Raw genomic sequence first — 26,288 nt, forward strand, 5'->3', positions numbered from 1 at the left:
TGCGTCAAGAATTCTATTGGATGATCATTCTAAGGTGCAAACAAGTAAATCGTTTTTTAACAAAATTCAAGGATGGGTTAGAAAATAGGCTTAACAAAATTATTACCACTGATGTGACCTGACTGCATTACTTTGAGTCCAAAATAAAAGAGCTGTCTACCAGCACAAAAGAAAGAATGTTTTGAAACATTTTACTTTCCAGTACGTCAATTAATGCATCACTATTTTTACAGTACTTTGTATGTAATATGCTACATGTATATCAAACTATCTGAAAAACAATGATAGATCATGGCTGTGTATGTACATGACATGTACATGACATTGAACAATACATTTTTAAATAAAAACACACAGGTTCGTAGCATCCGAAGGGGAGGGGGGAGGAAGGGGGCAGGCTTTGCGCAGCAGAGACTTTTCTTAAATTAACTTACAAAAAATTGGATTAACATGGAGTTGCCCCCACCCCCCCTTATATCGGGCCATGAAAATAAAAATAAGAAATTAAACAGTGAAATTGAAGTTAAGGTAGAAAGGTAGAAGTAACGTCACACATTAAAAAAGTTGACATTTTGTTAAAGGTACAACATTTTAAGCCATTTTAAATATGTTATACAGCTGTATATTGATCTTTTTGGTTTTGACATTGCCCATTGTTTTAAACCATATTAAATATTATTATAAAGGTTGATAAAAAGTTTGAAAAAAATGATGTTCGATGCTACAATGCTAATCTAGTTTTTGTATTTAGTTCGCAGTTCAAACAAAATAAATTTCCTTAAATTAGGGCCTATATGCGTAATATCAATAATAGTAAACGGATTACTTTTGACGACTCTTTCCTGATCAACTTAAATCGATTTACATGGTTTTTTTTTTTCATTGATTTGTTTAACTTTGTTCGAAAATTAAATTAATTATTTACCCATTTCAAGTTAGGCGTTCAGTAAATACGGCAAATACACACAAATTATTTTAGAAGCCTTTAACCCTGTAAAAGGAGTTAGTCACATGAAAATGTGCCCTAAAATACATTTGCCGTAGTATTTCTTTTGTCGGATATCTATAAGATGGAGCTAAAAATAAAGCTTTTCAAAAAAGATAAACAAAATCATTTTACAAACTTTAGAGCATTAAACGTTTGTTTAAAAATCTAAACTCTGAGCATGAGCAATGACTAGTGAGCATCAACCATTTAATGTCAAGCCGTATAATGCAATACAGAGAAATCAAATATCTATATTCATTAAATATTTTTTCTTGTAACTTTTATAATGGCTTTCCAATTCTACATAGTCTGAAACCAAAAAATGACAGTTGACATATATCACTAATAATGCACATGTTGAATATTTTAAATGCATCGAATACTAATAAAACACTTGTTTTACCATGTGTAAATTGAAAAATCACAAATGCCACAGGTGACATAATACTTAATGGCTTTCCTATCAATAAAGTATTAATTCAACTTGTGATTTATTGCTTAAAACAAGTCTACAGGTCTTATTCAGAATACATCACAACAACAAAAAACCCCACAAGTGTTAGCGCAGCAAAGAAGTTATCAACGTGGTTTATTTTTAAGTAAACACGTCTTCATATGGTTCATTCTGTTGCAATAATTAACGTAACGTAATAGACTTTAATGATTAACAGGATTAGTAAGAATTGTTATATATGGGTGCGCCTTTTCATGTGACAAATTTTCATTTCACCAATAGGAGCAAAAACACGTCAGCTGTACGCTGTAAGCTTACTAGTACAACTTTCATCTTTAAAATATTTTGGTCAATGATCACTTTTGATGCTGACCATGTTTATCTATAGACACATCCTTAAAGCTGCAATACGAAGATACATTTAAACATATGTTTGAAAATGTAGCTGAAAATAAAAACAAAATGTGTCAATGTTAAGAAATGTTTAATGTAGATACAATTAATACAAGCATGAAACAGGTTTAGAATAATGAAATGAAATTTCAAAAAAGGCATAATGCATGATGACCAGTCTGCATCGTATTGAAATGTAGGCGACATACTTTACCACCAATTTTTTATATTTATTTAGTGATATATTGTTGTTTCACATAGCCTAGCGTTATAACCCCCGCTAAGAATTGTGAGTCTCAGACGTTAAACAGATGCTAAACCAAATTACTTTAAACAAAATTTTCAATTCCAGTTTACTAGTTGTTGGATTATTAATTAATTAATAATTAAATAAAGCGCATGAAATCAGTTCAAAACAAAACTGAAACATAAAAAAACAAATTTTGACACAAACAATATCAACAAATATTTTTTAAGTACAAAACAGTCATACTTTACGATTGCAATTAAAGAATGTTATATTCGCACAATAAGCATTTTGTAAAGGTGAGTGTCTTGACAATGTGTATAGGTGAGTTTGTTTTATTTGCGTGTGCGTGCGCACTATCATGAGCGAAAAGTCTGAGTTATATATATCCATGTATTTGTATTATGCAAAAAAATTGATACATGTAACATTGACATTTTAGTCAACAAATATTGCATCACGGTCAACAAACCTTCAACAAGTGTTTAGATTAGCAATGACACGATAAAGCTTTTGATCAAATTGGTTACAGCTGAGTAAAGTAAACATCTTACTTTACTACTAACACGAGCTTTGGTCGTTGCTGTCTTGATTTTTATCAGCAAAGTGGACAGATTTAATTGTTTTATATAAGAGCTGATCCAAGTTGCTGGAACTCCTTATCATTCCAATTTCATAGTACTCTGATGATCTTGCGTCAATATGTAGGTCGATTTGATTTTCATCAGCAGAGCAAACAGATTCAGTTGTTTTGTGTAAAAGATGATCACTATTACTTGAACGTCTGATCATTCCAATTTCATTGTACTCTGGTGTTATTGCGTCCAAATATAGGTCGATTCGAGTCTGGTCGATTTCCTCGTAATTTATTTGATTTTCGACGGAAAATAGTTTGCTATAGTCATGTCTTTTGTTTTGTCTCAACGTAATACTGCTGCCCTCCATGTAGACAAGATCTTCACACTGAGTAAAAAAGACAACAGTTAAAAGCAATTCATTGTTTTTCTTTCGTAATAGGAAGACACTAAACATAGTAAAGGGTCTGATTTATTCTAACTGTTTTCTTGAAAGATGAAGCGGGTTGATAATCTTTATAGTATGCAAGGCCTATTTATCTTTATTAGCTCACCTGAGCCAAAGGCTCAAGTGAGCTTTTCTGATCACAATTTGTCCGTTGTCTGTCGTTGTCGTCGTCGTTGTCGTCCTTGTTGTAAACTTTTCACATTTTAATCTTCTTCTCAAGAACCACTGGGCAGATTTCAACCAAATTTGGCGCAAAGCACCACTAGGTGAAGGGGATTCAAGTTTGTTTAAATGAAGGGCCACGCCCTCTTTAAAGGTGAGATTTTTTGGTATTTGTTGGTATTTTTCAAAAATCTTCTCAAAAACTATTCGGCCTGAAAATCTTAAACTTGTGTGGAGGCATCCTCAGGTAGTGTAGATTCAAGTTTGTTCAAATCATGGTCCCCGGGGGTAGGGTGGTGCCCCAATTGGGGGATACATTTATATACAGAAATATATGGAGAAAATCTTTCAAAAATATCTTTTAAAAACTATTTGGCCAAGAAAGCTTAAATTGGCGTGTAACCATCCTCAGATAATGTAGATTCCAGTTTGTTCAAATCATGGTCCCTGGAAGTAGTGCAGGGCCACAATGGGGGCATTTTTTATATATAGAAAAAAATCTTTAAAAATCTTCTTCTCAAAACTATTAGGCCAGGAAAGCCCAAATTTGAGTGGAAGCATCCCCAAATCGTATAGATTCAAGTTTGTTTAAATAATAGTACAGGGGTAGGGTGAGGCCACAATGGGAGATGAATTTTTACATAGGAATATATAGAGAAAATCTTTAAAAATCTTCTTTTTAAAGACTATTTGGCAAGAAAACCTTAAACTTGTAGAGGCATCCTCGGGTAGTGTAAATTCAAGTTTGCAAAATCACAGTCCCTAGTGGTAGGACGGGGCCGTGATGGCGGTTTGAATTTTTACATAGGAATATCTTTAAAAATATTCTGGGAAAGTTGTCGGTCCAAAACTCAGTACTTAGTGTGAAAGCACATGTTATGCAGATTTAAGTTTGATGAAACCATGATTCCCTAGAGAAAAGTGGGGCCACGAAATAGAGGGGGGTATATAGGAATGGAGAAAAATCTTCTTACAGGTACAACAACAAAAGGGGCTTCGTATTTACCAAAAAAAAAGAGGTGGATAAAAATTGGCAGATTTTCAATTTTTTTTAGCAAGATCTACTGTACTTAGTTGTCAAGATATTTTGATACTGTAATGCTTTTTTGATCAGAATTAAGGCAATTGTTGCTCAGGTGAGCGATGTGGCCCTTGGCCTCTTGTTAAATTATAATGTACATACCCTTTCCCATATTGGGTTCTTCATTTCAGACTCAAGTTCTGTATATTCAGCGTTGTCATAAAGTAAAGTAAGTATCTTCCATATAATAACGAGGACAAATCCAGCCAACAAAACTGCTCCAGATATACTCAGCCCGATTAGGATTGCATCAATAGGCCTTGAAGGACATCCTTCGGAGAAAAAATGATTTCATGCTTCATGATACTTGTTTATTAAATAATAAGACATTTAAGGTAGTTGATGTTGTGACCAAACATATTCATGCGCATTATAATATACATAAGTTGTATTAATGAATAAAGGTAATGTAAGAAGTCTAAAATCTGCCTACGTTTCATGGCCTTTACTTGAATAGTTTGATTGTTGCTTGCATTATCTATATTAAAAAAAACAAATTTAGTAAAGAAAAGATATTTGACTGTTGAATATGCATGTGGAAAATTTGTTTAGCTGCTGTGAATATTGTTATGGTAAAACCTGAACAATCCATTCTGAAAACATAAAGAGAAGATTTGTAGAAAAAAAATAAAAGCCAGTTAACATCAAAGCTAAAGTTAAACATGTTTGGTTATTATATCCTGGTTTTCTTTCTGATTTTCAAACAAATTCATGAATATATATCTTTTTAAATTTACACTAACACTATGATATACAGCTACATGTAGCTGTGCTCCTACATCATGCCAGTGTACTTACAAACGTTAAAGTGGATTATACAACCGAAACTATCCTGAAGAATACAATGCTTGTAGTCTTCAGTCAGATTAGTATCTAAAAAAGACAAAACACACGCAACACAATTAGACAATACAGAGGAATGTATTTGTCTTGTATGTTATCTTTTTGCTTTGACTGTTTTCGGGGGAGAATGCCGATTAAGTTTATTGGATTTAGATTAAGATGAAATAATTGTTATACAGTTTTGAACATTAAATTTTCATTTAAAGGCTCACTAAACTGATTTACCCTCGTAATACAGCAGAGGAACAGTGTTAATGTTGTGGCATCTGTCCTTACACATTGTATCATTATAAATACCCTGTTTAAAACTAACACATTCTATGCAGTTATAGTTTGCCTCACACGATCCTGGACAGGCCTGCAAAACGAGAAACAATATATATTGAATGATTCTATTCCTCTATTTCTTACCGTGTAAAAGATTTTTTTTTTCGATTTTTATGTAGGTTCACATGTTTATTTACGTTATAAATCGCTAACAAGTTATCTTTTTATTGAGTTTAAAATATATACATTGTGTAAACCACTGTTTCCCTTTTTTGAACTAAAGGTGTTGAAAAAATGAAACAACGTGGTTTCATCTGTTTTGGGGAGCAAAGTTATATCGAATAAGTGTTTCAAGTCTTAAGTTTGAAGTTTAAAAATTTTAAAAATAATAAGGCTATTAAGTCAATGAACATATTTAATTTTTTGGGTAAACCCTGAAACGAAATCCACAAAAGTTAGTATTCTACGAATAACCATGATAGATACATGACATTCTTCACACATCGTTCCCCGGAACCCTTCGTCACAGCGACACTTCCCACACTCACACACTCCACGGTCAGAACAGATCGTCTACAAAACAAAAACTAAAGATTGAAAATACCAGTAACATTTGACAGGTGTTAGTTATAAAATAAATGTTTCGTTTAGCCAAAAAGTTGCGTATTTACCCTCATTTTTATAATTGGGTGTACTTTGCAGATAAATTGAAACAATGGCAAAAAGTTTTGCTGATTTTGATTCTACTCACTCCATTTTGACTTCTGCATGTTTCTACAGATTTAGGACATTCACACATAACTCCCGAATACCCGGCGGTGCATGCACATTTTCCGCAGGAACATTTTCCTCGCTCATGACCTGTAATTGTACCTTATACTTTAGCTTGCACCTTAACTTCATTCTAACTATATCTTTATAGGTAACAAGTGTTTGAATTATACTCGATATTAAAAAAAATTAACAAGTAAACTTTGAGAGTTTCTGAACTTAAAAAGTTTTTTCATGTTTGAACGTTGTTTTAAAGGTCACGGTCCGAATGTATATTGAAAAGAATTTTTTAAAACATACATGCAGTTGAAACATTGATATCAATTTCTTTGTAATATCCCTATATGTGCAAGAAGCATGTTAATTAAATTGTCAATTCTTTTTGGAGGGTTAACATTAAAGTTCTTAACAAAACAATGCTACAGATATGCATATTACCATCGTTCTCCACAGCGATTTTTTTAAAAACAAGAGGCCCGTGTGCCACATCGCTCACCTGAAAAAAAACAATTCCTTGTAACATTCCGTTTTATAGCATATGTTATTACCATTTTAAACTTTGAGTCCCTTTCTGTGGAACCAGCATTGGTCTATTGTTTATGAATGGCTTTAACAGAATCTACATTATTTGAGGATCATTGCATAGCAGTCTCACAAACTGTAAGAGTTTTGCTTCTCAAGAAAACAAAATTTTAAAAATCAATATATTTCTATGTTAAACTTTAAACCCCTCTCGGGGTCCCAGTATTAATCCGGCGGTAAAAACTTTATTAATTTAGAGTTAAATTACATTAATGAAGGATTTGTGCAAAGTAATCTCACATATTGAAGCATTTTAGTTCTGTAAATATTGGCATTTTTGATGCAGTAGTCCTTGAGAAGTACAATTTTGAAGACACACACCCTATACTCACTCGTTCGCGATTATCTCTCCTTTATAAAAAGTTTTGCCCTTTAGTTTACAATTAAAAATTGTCTTACCATAAGAACGCTTTGTACCAAGTTTGATTAAATTTGGCCCAGGTATTTAAACGATGAAGTCAAAAATATGAAAAGTTTACAGACGTACAGACGAAAAGACAGACGGACGGACAGACGTACAGACAACAGGTGATCAGAAAAGCTAACTTGAACCTTCACTTCAGGTCAGCTAAAATCAATGTTACGTTAAGCATTGGACGTCTTGGTTTGAAATAAACTATTACAAATCTCCATTTGAAATCATTTTTAGATATTAAAGAGATGGTAAATAATTCAATTGTGATTTGTTTTGTTCATCAAAATTTGCTTCACCTTATTTTATATAACTTATGCACCGTGATGCTGATGATGTTCAAAACAGCATAAATATATTGATGATACATTTTACCGTGTTTATTATTTATTATCTGCAGTTTGACTTACCGCCACATAAGCTACGATTGTGGGTTGGACAAATATGATTGTTACATTCACATCTGTCCCCACTATATCCCTCAAAACAAACACATCTCCTGCACGTGCAGATTCCAGCGTTACTGCATATTCTAAAAACATAATATGTTTGAATCTATAAAACTAATTGATAATGAATTAAATGAATGAAATATAATTTAAATACGAAACAACTCAACCAACAACAACAATTGCGATATAACTTTATTACCATCGTTTCCTTACATCAATCAAAGAACTGAAGTACTGGCAAGAGTTGACTTTATCGATTATTATTTATCTTAAAATCAACGATATGTTATTTTGCTTAGCAAGTAGTTTATAAACTGTATTTGAATTGCGCACATTTTTATAATAGGAATTTTTGGACTTTTCCGACAAGAATTTCGAGAATATCTCTTATGAATCATAATGTGTAATATTCAAAAATAGAATTGTTTCCATCAAACTATGTATCAGAAATCAAAATATCTTAAAACTTGTATGCATCCAATCTATAATGAACTTAACTTTCGTTCAACCAGGCGATCGGATATCTCCATTAATATCCGACAATCAAAAGATACTCTCTGCCAACACCAGGTCGCGTGATAGCTTGATGAAGCGACCTCTAAATAGAGACTGACTCTCTGCTTGTCGAAGATGTACGGAGACAACCGATGGTAGAACGAAATTATGTTGAACACTGTCGTAAGAATACATACGACTGCAAAAAATATCTAAATTGGTCATACTATTTAAAATCTATTTTAAGGTATTTATAAATAAGATTCATAAAAAAAATGCTTCAGCATGCATTACATCGAATTTATCAATTATTTTCAAGAACTAAATCTTGTCAGCGGTGATGATGCTTGTGCTTAGGTCCTAACACTATTTCAGTTTCGGTTTGCAAGAATAACTGCATAGGAGAGTTGATTAAAATCAACTCCCAAAAAGCATCCACTATTCCTACATAGAAAATGATATAAAGCGGCTTGAAATAAGGTTTCATTTCTTAGAATTTTCGGTTAATATTAGCTAACAGCCGCCTGAAGACTACTGGGTATATAAAATAAAAGTATAAAGGAGTTGTGATGTGATTTTTTATAGAACTAATATGAATTGTTCTCTATGTATAAGACGCATTGTTCACTCAATGTTTTACAACGTTTACACATATAAAGAACGCTTGGTTGCACATTACTGATTACGTGCATTGGTTTGTAAACAAAACAGTAATAAAATTAAAAGATTTACTAGATTTTGACCCGTGCGTGCACGGGTTGCCATAGCATATGCATCGACACACCGTATTGTTGACATTTACAAAACCAAGCTTTAGGACTACAAAAATGCTATTATTTTTACGACCCTCTGCTTAGTTAGAATAATCTAACTGTGTCTCGGAACAGGCCTTCATCCCAGTTAAGATGTCTCCCATATATCGGTCTCAAAAAGCTCTTATTCCGACCCTCGCACGTTATATTCATACATCTCGTATTTCTATCCCTCTTAGTGTATAATTACCCCGCCTCTGTCCCACATGCTTCCGTGTCCGTCCCCCTCTGATCACACAGACAGCTGTCACCTGACCACCCCTCATTACAGTGACACACCCCACACTCATAGGTCCCTCTCTGGTTACAGTTCGTACTGTTTGGTTTCTTCAACAATACAATGACATCAAAGTATGTAATAGCGATAATTTTACAGAGTCACAAAAGTATTCAATTTCTTAATCTACTCACTTTACTTCTTTTAATTAAAGAGATGCAAAGAGTTGTGTTTAAAAATATAATTCCTATACTTGCATAATTTCCCAATTTATTATGAAATTTGAATTTAACCCTTAAGAAGAAAAATTGCAGTCTTAAGGACAACTGTTTTATTTTTGAAATGACATATAATTTTAACTCTTTGATGCTCATTTTTCCCTCATAATGAAAACATTTTTAAGGAGGCCGACTTTAGTTTGCATTGCGCATGTTTTTGCGCATTCTAATATAATACAGTTGATTTATACTTCTTATGAATTTTTTTCGATATCATTATTAAAATTGAATACAATAAACAAAATACATATAAAAATATTTAGATTTCTAAAGGAAATTTTTATTTTTAACACGATTTTTACTTTGTGCGGTAGGGGAGCATTGCCATTGCGCTTTTATGACGTTATGATAAAATGAAGCTTTTTAGGAGTACGTTATAAGAAATAACATAAAAGAAAAAGTAAAAATTGTACGCTGTTGAAATTTTATATACAGAATGATGCTATCCTCGAGGACATTTTCCTTATTTTTGGGATGAATCCATTATACCAATCATCATTCGTGATGATCCAAATATATAGCAAAATTTGGTGCATTTTAATATTTTGAGATGGCCCCCACTAAAAACCAGACGGTAGAATTTTGTGTTTTTTACATATAAGGTAGAAAATGATATTGCAAATCATGTATAACAATTTGAGAAAAAAAGCTATTGTAGTATTTTTTTAAACTGCTTTGATATGCGGAAAATGACAGTTTCCTATTTATTCCTGTAGTAAATGTACCTCTATTTTGAGATGGTCCCTAAAAAGAACCAGACGGTCGATTTTCATGAACCTTCGCAAATAAACTAGAGTTGGTTTAAATTACATATGGTTAAAAAATAAAGAGTTATGCTATTGTAGTTTTTCCGCAAAAAAACCTCAAATCGGCCTCCTTAAATATTGTTTTTTCTAATTACGGACTCGTTTTGAAAACAAAAGTGTTAAAAATTTCATTCAAGGGTTTCATCACTGCTAAGGAAATACTAGGAGCGGACCTTCAAAACTGTATGTCTTGGTGAATATTTTATAAGATATAGGGTACTGCTTTATTGCTACTTTAAAGTTCATTTAGGGTTTGGAAAGCAGATAGATAGATAGATAGATAGATAGATAGATAGATAGATAGATAGATAGATAGATAGATAGATAGATAGATAGATAGATAGATAGATAGATACTATCAAATCATTGACTCAGTTTTCGTGTTTTTTAGGCTAATCCTCACCCACGAATTTTAATCGTCGACGAAAACTGATTATAGAAGATTTTGTTTTCCTACTGAAATTAAAAAATCATATTCCCATTATTAAGCAAAAATCTATTAACCCATGAAAATTGACCCCCTCAAAATTATATGATTCCAAAGTAGATAGATAGATACCGCCTCTGGCTCCCGCTGACAGTCACATTGACACTCGTGTTCCACCTCTATCTCCACTCGATCATCCAGGCCCTCGGGGTATATTGTCATGTTAAACAATCTTTTCGATGGACAGAAAGACAAGTTTGAACGAAAAGCCAGTGAAAAGTTAGCCTGCAATAAAAATTTCTGACTATTTACAAGAAGTTTATTTTCAAAATCATCAAACCTACGACGCCAAATTTAAAGAAATAATACAAATGTTTTGTTCTTTTTATTATACAAAGTCATAAATTTCATATTTTTTTCTGAAATAATAGGAAACATACTTTAGGAAAAACAAACTTTTTTTTTTTAAACTTAAAGATATATAAAAATGCTTGTTGCTTAACTACATGTAAATAGACGCAATAATGTTACATAAAATGTGTTTATGATAGGTATGTGGAAAGATTATGAAGTCTGACTGTATTTCATACTCTCCAAATTTTATAATTATTATACTCATTGAAGGTTATAGTGTATGAGTCTAAAGTACTTATGGTTGGTATCTATAACAGCAAAGATAATCTAAGTGTATGAAACAAGCACTTTTTACGTTGTATAACAATCAATTAATGCTACAATTATAGCAAAATAATACTGTTCGTAAACTTAAAACACTTTTACACATATCATGAAAACATCTTAGGAACGGTTATTAGAGATTTATATAATACTGAAAACTTACCCACTCGTTAACGGCAAGGTTTTCGCATAAGTTAGTTTTATCAAGGATTCGTCTAAGAGAAAAGAAAAAACCATTTTTTTAAAAAGAAAATCATTATATGAAGTAATTTTGATGGATGTTCTGATAAAGGTATATATTTACATTCCACATATTTTTGGCTTGTAAAGTGGGTTGAAAGCAATGGCAGTTATAACACTGTAATGCACACAGGGTACTCAAAGGTTAAAATAGCGAGTTTTATTATAACGTCACAAACGTTGAACGCTTTTAACTGCAATGTCACAAACGAAAATCAAAGTTCACGCTTGCGGCTGTTACTGTGGCTTTTCCATTAATATGAACTTACCCTTAGGATAAGATAGGAATTTTAAGGTATAAATCACATTTTCAGATAAGGCATGAAGTTAAAATAATGTAAATAAAAGCATTGAATCATGATTTTTTGAAGTATACAGTCTCATAACTGCAGCGATGCTTGCATACAAATTTTCATAACGCGCTAACGCGCGTTATTCAATTTGTATGCACACACCGCTGCAATTATGAGACTGTATACTCCAAAAGCATGATTCAATGCTTTAATATATGTAACAAACCGTACGTCACTAAAGATGAATTTAAAAAGTCCTCACTGAGCAAAACCATAGTTAGAAATAACATGGTGCAGTTTAATGTTCCAACACCCGTTCCATACAACGTAAACTATATCGAGTTGTCGAATTCATTTATCCTGATTTTTTTTCTCCTTGATATCTTTGGATTTTTTGTGCAACTCAGGATTGTGCGTTGCTATGAAGTGATAAAGTATTCTTGTAAAGCAGTGCAAAAGCAAGTGTTTGATCCTGTAAGGATTAACTGCGTGAATGTATGGCGTGCACTCTGTAAAATTATTTTACGAAAATACACAGTTAATGGATCTTACCCCTCAGTTCTGCAGTTTGTGTAAATGCCTAGATTTAGTTCGTCTGGTCCTCTGCTTGTGGAAAGTTTTACTGTTCTATGCAGTGTCTGTAAAAGACTTGATATTTTACTTTATATATTTTATCTTTTTTTAATATTACTCTTTTCAACGTTTTGCTATAGTTTACTTTTTGTGATCGGCTTCGGTCGATCACTTTTGTGTCCATATGAAGCATCCGGCAAATGCTTCCACGTGCGCACACATTCCGCTTACAAAAGTAGTAGTTCTTATAAAAACTTGAAGCTTTGGTTTACTATTTATATAACATTTTACTCAGTTTATTTCAATTCATTTACCTTAAGAGATGCAAACATACATTAAATACAGTTCTATCTGTTAATTCAAGAATGCACATTTTGTCTCACTCGTAAGAATTTCGATCGAAAGATTCATTCAGTAATGCAGTTGACATCGATGAACTGACCTCAATCATAAGAAGATGCTCCATGAACTGACATCGATCTATTGATGTTGCATAATAGTAGCTAGGAAGACGGCTTGATTTATAAACAAGGTTACGTTATAATGCGATCTCAATAGCAAGTTATGATCGCATTAAATGTTTTTCAGTCGCATTAAATTATTTTACTACAACTCTTTCTTTCTATGCTCTTTAAAGAGCCCTTCTCAGTATTCTGAAGAAGAAGATACATTAACATTTGATAATTACGTTAAAAATATAAAACTAGACTAGGAGTTTACGAACGGCTTTCCCAAAATTTATTTCAAAATTAAATTTGTTGACGGTTTATAATGATGAAATTATGGTGTACAGATTCAAAATAATCTATATTTTGTAAAAATACAGTGCTTTTTTAATTATTTTATATCAAACTGATCATGTTGATTGCTTCTAGCTATCTATATATCATTATTGCCGATCATTCCTTTAAAAGGAATACTTGTTTATCATATCAGACCAATAATCAGTTGACTTCTTCCATTAGAGAGGAGTAAATGTAATGTCTCAATGATATTCCAACAACCTTCGTAAATCATGGCTACCAAGGGTTAATCATATAAGCTGGTTATAACAAGTATTCTAAGTAATTTGCTTTGATAAATCTAAACGACAAATGGTTCAAAGCCAGTTTAGATTTTTATAAATTTAGGAGCTATATAATTCATTTGTAAATTTAACCTACATGCAGTTTTCATATAATATAATAATTTGCGCCATTTACCCGATAACTATCACGAATGATACTCAGTATATCATTGGAATCAAAACCCAAAGGAAATGCGTTTCCGATTCTTCCAGGAAAATGTCTTGCCAGGCCATCGTAGTATCCTTGCCTTATATTGGTGTTGTTAACTCCTCCAAACACAAATATGACGTTCATGTTGTTTTCTCGGGCTTTCATAATGAGTTGACCGACAGATGGGTAATCCTGCCAAAGGATGTTTCGTAAACAATATTTTTGTTGGTACACAATATATTGTAAAAAATATTGAAACGAACATAATTTTTTGTGTGTCCTGTGCATAGAATATGATGTTAAAATAAATAAAATCTCTTTATTTTATTCTGAAAAGTAAAAGAAAAGTGTTTGTCCTTGTTAGTCTTTGTTACAAGATATGTGTAACCGAAGGTATAAACAACATCATGACATTCTCATTATCTATTTCAGAACAAAAGGGTCATTAACAGTGAGGTCGCACAGAAGATCAGTAAAGAATGTATACATGCACTGTTCCACAAATGCGATGTTACAAACTCCGTATAAATATGTATTATTTTTTAGTTACGAATTAAAGACGGGTAATCAAACATTTTCGGAAAAATAATGAAACGTATTAAAAATATACATGTAATGGGAAATAGAACACTTTTTAACATATGGAAACAATGTACGGAAGAATAATTTTACATTTTATGTATCACTTTTGACATTTATCATAAACTATATATGTAGCTATTGACCACTTTTAAATAGAAATCATTAAGGTGAGGATTCCTGCTATACTCATTCGAATTCACGCTTAATTGCTACTAAGCTATATTTGCTCTTATCTCAACACTTTGTCACTATTAACTATGGGTAATATTACATTTATATAGCTATACTCGCTCTAATATCAACACATTAAAATTATATTATGTACCTATATTTGCTCCTATCTGAACACTTTGTCACGGTTAAATAGAGGTAATATTTTCTTATTCTGTTTTTAACAAAATTAAGCTCTCACATACCATATCAAGCACTCCTAGAGATTATTAGTTCTTTGCTGCATTTTACAAAAGAACTTAAGACAAAGTCGTAAATATTTACAGTCTCGATTTTTACAGAACAAAATTGACATAAAACCATTTGTTTACAAATATTTTTATTCCCATAATTATATTTTCCAGCCATAATATTGAATCATTGATTAGTTGGCGATTAATTAGCATTCATTAATTTGGTCGAAAGTCGTGAGTTTTTTGTGAAACGCAGTCCAGGTGTTTAGCACAAGCATGAATTAGAAATGATTTACCTGCATCTCTGATTTGATATACCTGCCGTTAACATCCAGGTGACACAGACCATCGTTTGGCTCCAAAATTCCTGCAATCTTTAAAGCGCATCTCAATCAACATGTACATCAAATTTTCATTTAAATTCAACTTAAATAATAAAAATCAATGAATTTGCGTTGATAAAATCATCATTTAATTAACAATAAAACTATTTATATACAAGAGGCTAATTGGCCTTAACGGTCACCTGAGTAGCATATAACCCATATACAAACTTGTCGAGGAGTCTCATATATGCATTTAATTAATTAGGTTTCATTCTGGAGTAGAAAAATTATAAATTTGTAATGACGACCACCTCCCTGCCTGAAATCTTTCAAAAAGAACTGTGAAACCTATACATTTGGTAAAAAACTTAAGATCTGGTCTAAAAAATCATGCATTTAGTTTCCCTTTTAGGTGTGTGGGAGTTAAGAGGATAATTGTTTGACATTATATGTATTAACACCCATGCATCCATGTTGGCCCTGCCCTAGAGTGAAAACCCCAGAGGACATGAAAACTAAAATTTCAGTGGAGGACTTCCTGCTAAACATAATTGTAAGTCAGTTTTTTTATAAAAATGTGGGAGATTAAAGAAGAAAAATTTTAAACATTATATGCATTAACACTATATTGCCGCCCCCCCCCCCCCTGTCCTGTACCCTGTCCTAGGGGCCATGAATTTAACAATTTAGGTATAGGAGTTAGTGGACATCATAACCATGTATTCAGTTTTTGGCCCACATGTCTGGGAGTAGAGAAGATTTTTTAAGATTTAAAACATTTTTACTATATGGCCTTATTGGCCCCACCCTAGAGCTAGATCCCCTGACCTAGGGGCCATGTATTTCACAATTTTGGTACAGAACTTCATGGACATCATAACTATGCAACCAGTTTTCCCCCCACATGTGTGGGAGTAGATAAGATTTTTTTAAAATATGGCCTTTTTTGCATATTTGGCCCCACATGTGGACCAGGGGTAGGCAGAGCCATGAATTTCACAATTTAGATTTCTCTTACCATAGAAATGCTTCACACCAAAAATGGTAACAATCAACCTTGTAGTTTTTATGAAGAAGTTAAAAATGTAAAATTGTTAACGCACGACGGACGACGCACGACGACGGACGAAAACGGAAAGCAATAGGTCATTTGAGTCTACTCAGGTGACCTAAAAAGTTATGTTCCTTAATAGTAGGAAAAATGGGTAAAGCATAAATAGCTTTAAGATATTTGAGAACTATTTTGTATCGTTTCACCTCTGAGTAAGTGTTTTACTATATAAAATTCATGACCAGTGACTTTTAATACAGAACATGTTATTTTTCATTATTTAATCATGGTTAACCGTTTAGATTACTTTATGACACCGCATGTATCCTTTTGTTTGTTTATCATATTAAGGGTAAAATGTTTAAACATAATGCGGAAAGTCGTGTATTTTCATGTTTTTTATGACTTTGAATATGCAGACAGTTCGAAAACATTAGGTTTTAATAGGAAATCAATTTGAATCTTTTAACACTTGTAACTATATTTAAACAAGCCTCGTGCACTAATGAAATAAACATTCAACGATTTATTATTTCTAACAAATTGTCAAACATTGAACAATAAAAGATTAACGCCCTTTCTTGATTCAAGCACAACTCACTCGACCGTCTCCCGCCTGATGGTAGTTACTGTCTGTAGCGTAGATAATCATCCTTCTCGCTTTCTTTCTCCAGCCTATTCTATCCTACACAGTTACGTACACAAATTCAAGAATCACACTTGTCAGCGTAGTTATCATTTTTTTTTATTTATATCATCAGAAATCATAATGTGCATCTACATAAATCTTATGCAACTACTTTTCCTAATGTTGTACATGTGTTGCTTTTTTTAACAATTGTAATCATATTACTACCGAAAGGTATAAGTATACGTACCCCACATGCCATTACCTGCACCAATCCATTAAACAAACCACCTACTGTATCCAAGTCTTCCGTTTGCTTCAATGCATTCTAAAAAAAGAATTACAAATGAGACAGTGTACTTTTAATACCAAATATTTTAAAGTACATAAATTTGTAACAAATAATCATACATCTCCACATTCCTGGTTGACAGTCCAATTCAATGCATTCTACAAAAAGGTAAAACTAGTAAGTAATTAGTTAATGAAAAGTAAGTGTTTGAGATAAATACAGAACTCGAATTTTATCAGAATATACCTTATTGTTTGGCATAGAAATATAACATACAATGATATTATAAATCTTACCTTAAAAGCAGATACATCGGATATAAGAGGTTGTCGGTGTAGAAAGGAATCAGGTGTGATGCATTTTGTGGGCGGTTTTTCACAAGACTTTTGAGAACTGAAAAAAAAATGTTGCTAGCCTTCCGATGTTAAGCAACTGTTTGTGAGACAGTTTGTATGAAAAAGAGTATATAAATAACAGTATATGTCTTGGTAGATAATCATTTTGAAATTGTACCAAAAAAAAAATAGATTACGTTTTAGATATTTCCAATAAAGCTTTTCTAATAGGTAACCAAATTTAAAGGGTTAGTCAGTGAGTTATAGGCGAGATAAAGAGCTTAAAAGGCTTTGTTATGTAAACATAGCTCGGGTAATTTTTTCCTTGCATTTTGAATATCCCTTGTCAATACTTGAAATGAATTTTATAAGCTCTAGGAACTAGTTAATAATGTTTTTAGATGTCAAAAGTGACACCACACCGACATTTATTCCTTATTCTCTTCAAATTTTGTAGAGAATGGCGGTTAAAACATATTTTATCGTGTTTAACAATCATTTAAACCCCAGTTCACCCAATTACATTGTAAACAAAGCTATTGTTAGGAATCATGATTAAAAGGATCTTATATCTAAAATTTCATAAACTTGTTGGCATTTTTCATTAAATAGATGTTGGGTTTTAATTTACATACCATTATATATACATTGTTTACTAAATATAAAAATTTTCCCTTAAGAAAGTTGCAGCAAACAACAGGGAAATCGGTTCTATTGTTACACTTCAATCAACTACCTGGCGCTACATCCATGAACACAAAACGTAAATGTTGTTGGTTTTATACATACATGTACCATGAGTTTAAATGCAAAGGTACTTTACTATTTAAGGATTTGGGCCTCACTTTTTAATGCAATTCTACCAAATTAATAAAAAAAAAAAACCTTAAGCACCAAGTTACGGGATAATGTTTTGCATTGAATGACAAATGCAACAAATTAATGCTTGTCAGTACTAAGCATAGTACTACCTTATTTGAAGATATCAATGAAGTGTTAGTACATAGAGAACAAAAAGTACAAAGCGTAATATTCAAAAGGGATATATTCCAAATGCGTCGTATGAAATTTATTGTGAACCTTCATCGACCGAAGTTGATAACGAACATTTATTTAAGAAACTCGAATTGGATTATCCGTTAATATTTAATGCTTGAATCCGTATTTTTTTACTTACGTTGACCTTTCTAGATTGTGTTTCATGTTCAAAGATTTTATCTAATAGTATTATTTTAAGAAAAGAAAATATAATAAATGATGTACATGTAAGATTTCAGCAGTGGTTCTTCTTTAAAAATTCATTCCAGTGCAACTGCTTTAGAACAACGGTTATTTACAAAGCTTTATCTAATCTAATGAAAAATAGCTGTTCAATATATTCTTTACTAAAAATGTTTTTGCTCTGAGTAAACACTAAGTTTTATAGATAATTTAATTGTAAAGTTCTAAGATAATTCATAATGCTAGAATTCCTGAATCCAAATTACACACATATGCAAACGGAAAAAGCACACACTAACAAAATAAACTTAAAGCATAGGAAAATATAGAAACGATGTACTATTTAGGGTTTTTGCACGAGGTAACTTTGTCCTTTGCTGTTCCGAATCCAAACCGGAAATCGGTTGTCAGACCAGAGATTTCTTTTGCTGAAATAATACAAAAAATCATGGTGTAACTTAATACAAAACTTACAAAAGTTAATGACACATTCTAAATCTGTATAATTTGAAGTGTAAAACCTAAAACGTAGGATTTATTTTGATAGATATATACAGTTAGAACCATTATGATTAAAGCTGACTTGAATTCATAAAAGCATTTGGTCGCCATATTAGTTTCGATCGCTCCTCTACTGACACTGGGGTATATATACCGGACGAGAAAGTAACGGTCGGTTGCTTTCCGATCGAGGCATTCAGGTGCCACGGACTTCAAAATGCATGAACTACACATAGTAGTAAAATGTTTGTGATCAAGAATAACGGAAACAGCAATCAATAAAATACAAAATATATTTATTCTTTGAAAGAATTTTAAAGGTATCTGTATTATTTTGCACAGACAGTGCCGCCTTGCTTTACATGTACATCAAACACGTGTGTCGTTCACACAAAGTGCATAACGTCTGCATCTTTTTGAAAACCCCGGCGGCGCTAATTCAAACACAGTAGCGAAATAATAGTATACCAGAAAGTAACAACGTAACATGTTTCCCACGGTTTCTACAAAAACACTCCGTTTCTAAAATCCATGAGATCATTGACATTGCTCGATTTGCCACAGTGGGGGGTTGCGCATGTGCAATGTTATAACATACACAGGAAAATGGTCTACAGTTATCGAGGATTTTTAAGTATCTGTGCCTGGATTTCAGTCAGTCTTGTTTCTTCGTTCATTGCATGGATATTCCTTGCCAGTGCCGAGGTTGTCATATTATTTTTTTTTGTTTAAAACGCGTTTCTACACGTTGCAACCAAGGTATCGTGTTCGGGTGTATGAAATTCCTGAATGCGGTGAAGCATGAATAGTGCTTCCGGCCTTATATAGGAGGTGTGTAGCAATGAGCAGAACAATAGAAATCGACAACAATTTTATCAATATATAATTTTCGTTCCAAAAAGTGTTCATTATCTCATTGCCATGAGTTCGAATCTCTCCGTATAGTTTTAAATTTGACGTTTCCAAAAATATTATATAGTATTTTGTATGTTTGTAATACATGTAGTGTTGCGTACTCACGGTTTGAGTTCACAAATTTGGATTGTTATAAAGTTCAATTAAATCAGTAAAATTTGTTCTAAACACAAAAAGTATTTATGAAATGGATTATTATCGACTTAACATTCCATATTTTTACCTTTATGGAATTAAGTTAAAACGAAAATAGACTTTAAACCAATCAGAGGAAATTCGGACTAAATTTTGCAGATTTTGTTTACCGCTAAAACGTTTTTGGCAGTAGTCTAATATTAAAAGTAAAGCTTGTATTTTTTAGTCAATATAATGTTGCATATATTCTGTTGGTTTTACAACACTTATTTATTAAAATAATGGTATGGCACGAATTGCCAAAATATTGAAAAATGCTTCTAAACGATAAAAGACACCATATCTCTAAATTCTGATTATTGACTGCATATGAATTTTATGCCAACAGAACTAGGTTGATAAAAGTAGTATATAATTAGTAGTATATAAAAATAGTATATAATACTTAGAATGATTAACAGTAAATCAAATTAAATCAGGGGTTGGAATGGCTTTAGACTGATTTATTATATAGGACATACAATGCAAATCAATCTTTCTTTTTAATCCAAACGACATAATATTTCATATCTCTTATATCTCAGATAAAAAATACCTATATCGCTTGTCAGTTCAAAAAGACTAGCAATTAAATTGTTCATAGATGGGTCGATAAGAAAGTAAATATCCAGAGGGAAGTTCCTGGCAATTTTGTAGTGTATCATCACATAGGCCAGTGCATTGTCTACAATGAAGATAAACAATCTTTTTTGTAACTAAATATCAGATAATATAATGAAGAAAGATGAAATTTTACTACCAAAAATGCATCATGAAACTTTGACCGGTTATGTATGCAGTAAAGAGATATAATTTGAAATATATCATCACAGATGATATGATCTTGTCAAAATTGAGAAGATTTTCAAATAGCGTAAAACAACACAATTTTACATTCTGTCTACATTGACGAAAATCATTTAACAAAGAACATTAAGTGTATCAACCTGAAGAAGTGTATTACTTGGTTTAGATTATTTTTTACTTGTGGTTTTATTTGTTCACTTACTTGGAATTAGTTTAATTTTTATTCTCTGTGGTTTTAATTGAACTGCATTTTGCCCCAGATCTCCTCCGTCAGAAAAGTCGTTATTCTTTCCAAAGAAAACAACAGTATTAGACAATAATTACACTCATAAACAACATAAAAGAAAACATATAATACCCACGAGAAGGAACACAAGCATTTTCTCTGTTGATATGTATATATAGTATTTCTGTTAAGTAGTTCTCTGGAGTTGAATTATATGTGACACGTTATTGTGATGTGTTAATTTTTCTTTATATAAGGGTACTGTTGCATTTCACATTATAAAGTCATACCATTCAGTTATCTAAATGTTAACTGAATGGTCTTGAAAGATGACTAGAGGGTAGAGTTATACCATTGAACAGCTCTTAGAAATCTTTTAAGACACATTTTTGAAGGGCACATCTTCATCATCGGCATTGCGTATTTTTTTATCTGATTATGTGTACTATCTCTACAAAGATTCTGCCACTATATTTGTAGTCGCGGAAACAAACTAAATAGCATGTTGATATGGCTGTTTCATGTATGCTCAATATCGTTGACTAAGAGGGTATAAAATGGCTTTAAAGTGACAATACATAAATACCTGTTTCACAAAACCCTAACAGTATAAATTTAACTATTAGGTACTCCAAATGTAAATGGTACAACCAAAGTTCGATGGTCTACCAGGCCAAAGTTCGATTACGTCACGTCATGACAACGTCAATCGTGACGTTGCTGCTACATATTTAAGATCAACGCATAGTTATAGACAATGGTAAACTGCGAGTAAAGAGAATATAACGTTATGTTTTATTAAAAAAACAAGATGTATAAGCTGCCCCAAAATATGTTGTAATTAATGTGTAATGAATTAATTAATTAGTCAATGATGAAATATCATAGCAATCAAAATGGAAGGGACTGTCAATTAAATATAACTATCATATTTTTTTTTCGTTTTACTCACGATTTAATTTGAAAATCATCAGATTTGGGCGTATCAAACCATCGGACTTTGGCCACTGCACGCAGACAGTCGGACCATTGGCTGTCAAATTATCGTGCTTTTGCGCAAATTGTCGGAATTTGACATGACCAATATTATGGATTTTAGAGTCATTTAATTTTAGATGTCCAAATATAGGCTATATCATATATTTACCTCTAATATATCAACTGTGTGAGCTTTTCTTTTTACAATTTCTGTACATCCATCTTTTAGTATCGTCAAAAGAGCACCACAACGTTGGAAGGCAAATTCCTTTGAAATGAAAAAAAAAATGTCAGCGTGTTAAGTCTGTTTGTTTGAAAAGGTCTTATTTGTTATGCTTAGATAATGATGCAAAATATTTCTGCCTTGGAATTTAGCAATTCGTTTGTTATGAACCCACACTACACATATATTTTTTACATTGTTTAGTCAATTCAAATATGCCTCTTACAGCATACACCATAGGATAGCATACCATTGAAATCTCATAGCATAGCATTACAACCTCATATCATAACATTGGAATCTCTCTCTGTAGCATACTATCTCACAGAGATTCAATCTCATTCTCATTCGTCATATCAAGCCATAGCATACAATAGCCTAACATACAACGTGGTTTTAACACGGTTTAAAATGCTTTTATTGAAAGGAACAAACCTCATTGCAGATTAGTGGAAGACTTGGGCTTCTTATCATTTTACTTCAAAATGTTTTGAACTATTCTAGATCTGTTTATGGAGGCGTTTTTTTTAATCTCATAGCACAGCATAACTTAGCATACCATATCATTTAGTGCTTCATTACAATTCATCATATCATAGCATACAAATCTCTTAGAATATCATTAAAATAACATATCATAAAATTGTGAAAGATTTGTAAGAAATGATGTATGTATTGTATCATTTTATTATTTACTATGAATATACATGATTATTAAAACACCTAATACGATTACATGATTACATAAGTAATATTAAACGCCGGTACCTTGTCTTTGCACCACGTGCATCCTTCGTTGACCAAACAATCTCCACACCTTGACCCAGAACATTCTCTACCTCTGACAGAGTGAACTGCTGAAAAGGTTAAAAAATATATTATACGAAAACTGTTTTTTTTTAATGTTACTGTTCATGAAAGTATAATTGTTAAACAGAATAAGGTATTGCAAGAAGACGATATGACATGTTTAAAGTAATATGAGAAACAAATACATTTTCTACATCTATATTGATATATTGGCATATATTACATGTGTTTTTCCCTTTTTCCTAAGCCTTAGGATAAGAAGAATATAAAGGTACTAGTACCTGATGATAATGTTTTTATTACTACATGTATTATTATTGTTATAAAATTCTTTTTTTTTCTCACAAAGTGGGAAGAAAAAAGGTATTGTTCATTGTTGTGACTTTTAAAGTTTAGACTTAACAAGATTGCACAGTAAGCAAAGTAAAAAATGGGAAACATCAATATACTAAATTACAACAGTTTTCAAGTTAGATCAAATGCATTCTTTTGACTATATTTAGCATGCCTTTCAAAAATCTGCAAACGCTTGAGCTTCTGCTAATAGATGCTATCAATTGTATATGCCAAGCAACAAGTGTATTATTGAAATTGGTGGCTTCTTTGAGAGATTTCAAAATATTTTCTTTAAATCAGAAATGCCTGAAAAGAAGTATTTCAAATTAACACCTACGTCTTTTTAAAAAGTACGTTTAGAAAAAGGGACAATTTCATGTCTGGTTTTTTTTGACATATAAATAAAACATGATTCTACGTATAAGTATGACATAAGTAAAATAAGTATAACAACGAATATATTAACTTCTACGTGAACGTTTTTAATGACGTCAAAATGGTTATAACCCGCGCTTATCACTTGACGGTTGCATTATTGTAAACCATTAAACTGCGGCAAAATGATTCGTTCAGAATCAATAAGTTTATGATATTTCTACGTGCTTTCAGTTCACCAACGTTGATCACATTTTGCAAGTAAATTAGTAAAATAATTTTGGCTGATTGCCATTTTTGCACTTATGCGTTATGAACGAAATGAAAACAATCGTAAAAATTAACAAGCAAAGTACACGGGGAGTGATACTACACACCAAACTGGTCTTACCCCATGATTAATAACAGCTTCATTTTCTTAATTAAAACTTATTAAAATCATACATTTTTTTGTTACTGTTATAATGCTCTTACATTGCATGTTTTTAAGGGGGAGCGTGCAACAATCGCCACAAGTTTTAGCCCATACGAACACCAGGGACAGTAATATATCGTTTTTTTATACTTTCATGATAAACACTGAAATCTAATTGGTTAAGACGCATTTAATAATCCGTACTATTACCCTTAGCGTTAGCAACATACTTGGCAACGGATAACACGACGAATTGTTACATGCACGTAAATTATGCGCGTACGGTTTGCTGTAGAATTCAACGCCATTTATATACAAAAGCAGTAAAAATTTTCTCTAAAATTAAGACATCCAGTTTAATAGAAAAAATAATGCCTGTTTGGAAGACCATTAATAAATATATGACAAACCACTGCCAAACTATTGTCAACTCCGCTTCGCGTCGGTTGACAATAGTTTTCTCGGGGTATCAATTTCAACTGTTACCCTCCCAAATAGGCACTACTTATATAATATGAACATCTTTGTTAGAATCGTTCTGGTTCTTCATATATTCATTAAAAGTAAGTAAACTATGATTGATCATTAAACACAATACAAAAGAAACATCATATTATTTCAAAGTTACATTGTACCACTGTTAATACAAAACGTCTAAAATCCGTGGAGTTCCTGCTTTATAGCTTATGTTTCTTTCGAACTAAAAAAAAATAATCAACGCAAATTCTACATCAAAAGTATCAAATAAAAAACCCCTATGCATTACGTTAGATTATGTATTTAAATTAATCATAATATTTAATCTAAAAAATTGATTTTAAGACAATATCAAAAAGAATTATATTAATGCGCATATGCATACATATATAAGCAATTACCAAACTTCTTGTTAGAAACTAGAATATTAAAATTGTTCTCAAAAAGGGTTTGTTATATCCTGATAAGAAATTAATTTAAATTAACTTGCGTTAACAAATTTTACTAGGAATTCAAAATATGAATATTACACAAAATACTTACAAAAGACAACTATGAAAATCCACACATAGAACATTGTATTTTTAAGTGTTTGTTGCTTTAATCACCTGTCATGATAGGAATACTAAACAAAAAGGTATGGAAAGTAATTAAGTTCTCATGTTTGCTTTGCAAAGAAAAATTTCCCTAAGGAAATGAGTTCAAAAGCTCTCTTATGCGGCACTTTTACATGAGAGTTGTGTTGGAAAAAACAAAATATTAATACTTTCTTGAAGAACTGGGTGTTTTACTACGACGTATTTAAACAACAATATTCCATATCAATATATGATAGTTTCCTTGTGTGTTTGATCAACTAATGCTGAAAGCTAAAGGTGTACTAGGTTATCACAGAACGCTGATATCAAATGGTTCCAAAATAAACAAGAAATAAGATTACGTTTAGACGTGTTTTTTTTTTTACTAAACTTTGACCCGTGCGTGCACGGGTTGACATTGCATGTAATATCGGACATTTACGAAATAGATACATCGACACACCGTATGTTGACATTAATTTTACACAATCAGGCCTTAAGCCTACAATAATGATGTTAATTTCGCTACAATCTGCTTAGTAAGAATAATATGTGTCTCGGTACAGGTCTTCACCACCGTTAAAATGCCTCCCATATAACAGTAAATAGCCATGGTAGCAAAATATTGCAGAATCGCTCCGAAACGATGTTGAAGAAAATTAATGCATTCAAAATAACAGTCAAATTATTCATAGCAAACCATTTTGAGGCTGTAAATACCTTTCATCTAAAAATTTAATTCATATTAATACAGAATTCCACACTTTTTCATCAACTTTTTCACTCGCTTCGAATTTACCCACCATGTTAACATTCGAAACTCTCGGGATTTTTCATATTAAATGCACTGAGTTAGAGTAATCTCCCGTATTTCCTTTGATAAACATTTGTAATATCGTTTCTGCTTTCATCCATGCAAATGT

At 32.0% G+C, this 26,288-nt stretch overlaps 1 protein-coding gene across 1 annotated transcript; it reads right to left on the reverse strand.

Annotated features, from left to right (window-relative positions):
• Positions 1-1,964: 1,964 nt before the first annotated feature.
• Positions 1,965-25,623, reverse strand: LOC128163251 (integrin beta-6-like). The gene is made up of 24 exons (XM_052826793.1): positions 25,331-25,623; positions 23,143-23,231; positions 22,321-22,419; positions 21,150-21,234; positions 20,697-20,825; positions 18,891-18,978; positions 17,291-17,387; positions 17,114-17,152; positions 16,953-17,030; positions 16,676-16,759; positions 14,994-15,071; positions 13,697-13,903; positions 12,474-12,559; positions 11,552-11,603; positions 10,843-10,995; positions 9,173-9,309; positions 7,634-7,755; positions 6,210-6,319; positions 5,945-6,031; positions 5,417-5,549; positions 5,147-5,221; positions 4,782-4,826; positions 4,451-4,620; positions 1,965-3,045 (listed from the first exon to the last, which is right to left on the reverse strand). The coding sequence occupies exons 1-24, from the start codon at positions 25,362-25,364 to the stop codon at positions 2,644-2,646; spliced, it is 2,679 nt and encodes an 892-aa protein (XP_052682753.1). The 5' UTR covers positions 25,365-25,623; the 3' UTR covers positions 1,965-2,643.
• Between the last annotated feature and the right edge of the window lie 665 nt (positions 25,624-26,288).

Source organism: Crassostrea angulata, chromosome 9 (assembly GCF_025612915.1).
Source record: "Crassostrea angulata isolate pt1a10 chromosome 9, ASM2561291v2, whole genome shotgun sequence".
NCBI classification, from domain to species: Eukaryota; Metazoa; Mollusca; class Bivalvia; order Ostreida; family Ostreidae; genus Magallana; species Magallana angulata.

What these genes read in the sequence shown, in the direction of transcription:
- LOC128163251 (XM_052826793.1), bottom strand. Translation starts at nt 25,364, where the DNA reads ATGTTCTATGTGTGGATTTTCATAGTTGTCTTTT. An exon ending in CAATCGTAGCTTATGTGGCG is followed by an intron (nt 6,320 to 7,633) that starts GTAAGTCAAACT and finishes GTACAATTACAG; the next exon opens with GTCATGAGCGAGGAAAATGT. An exon ending in TCCTCTGCTGTATTACGAGG is followed by an intron (nt 5,222 to 5,416) that starts GTAAATCAGTTT and finishes TGTCTTTTTTAG; the next exon opens with ATACTAATCTGACTGAAGAC.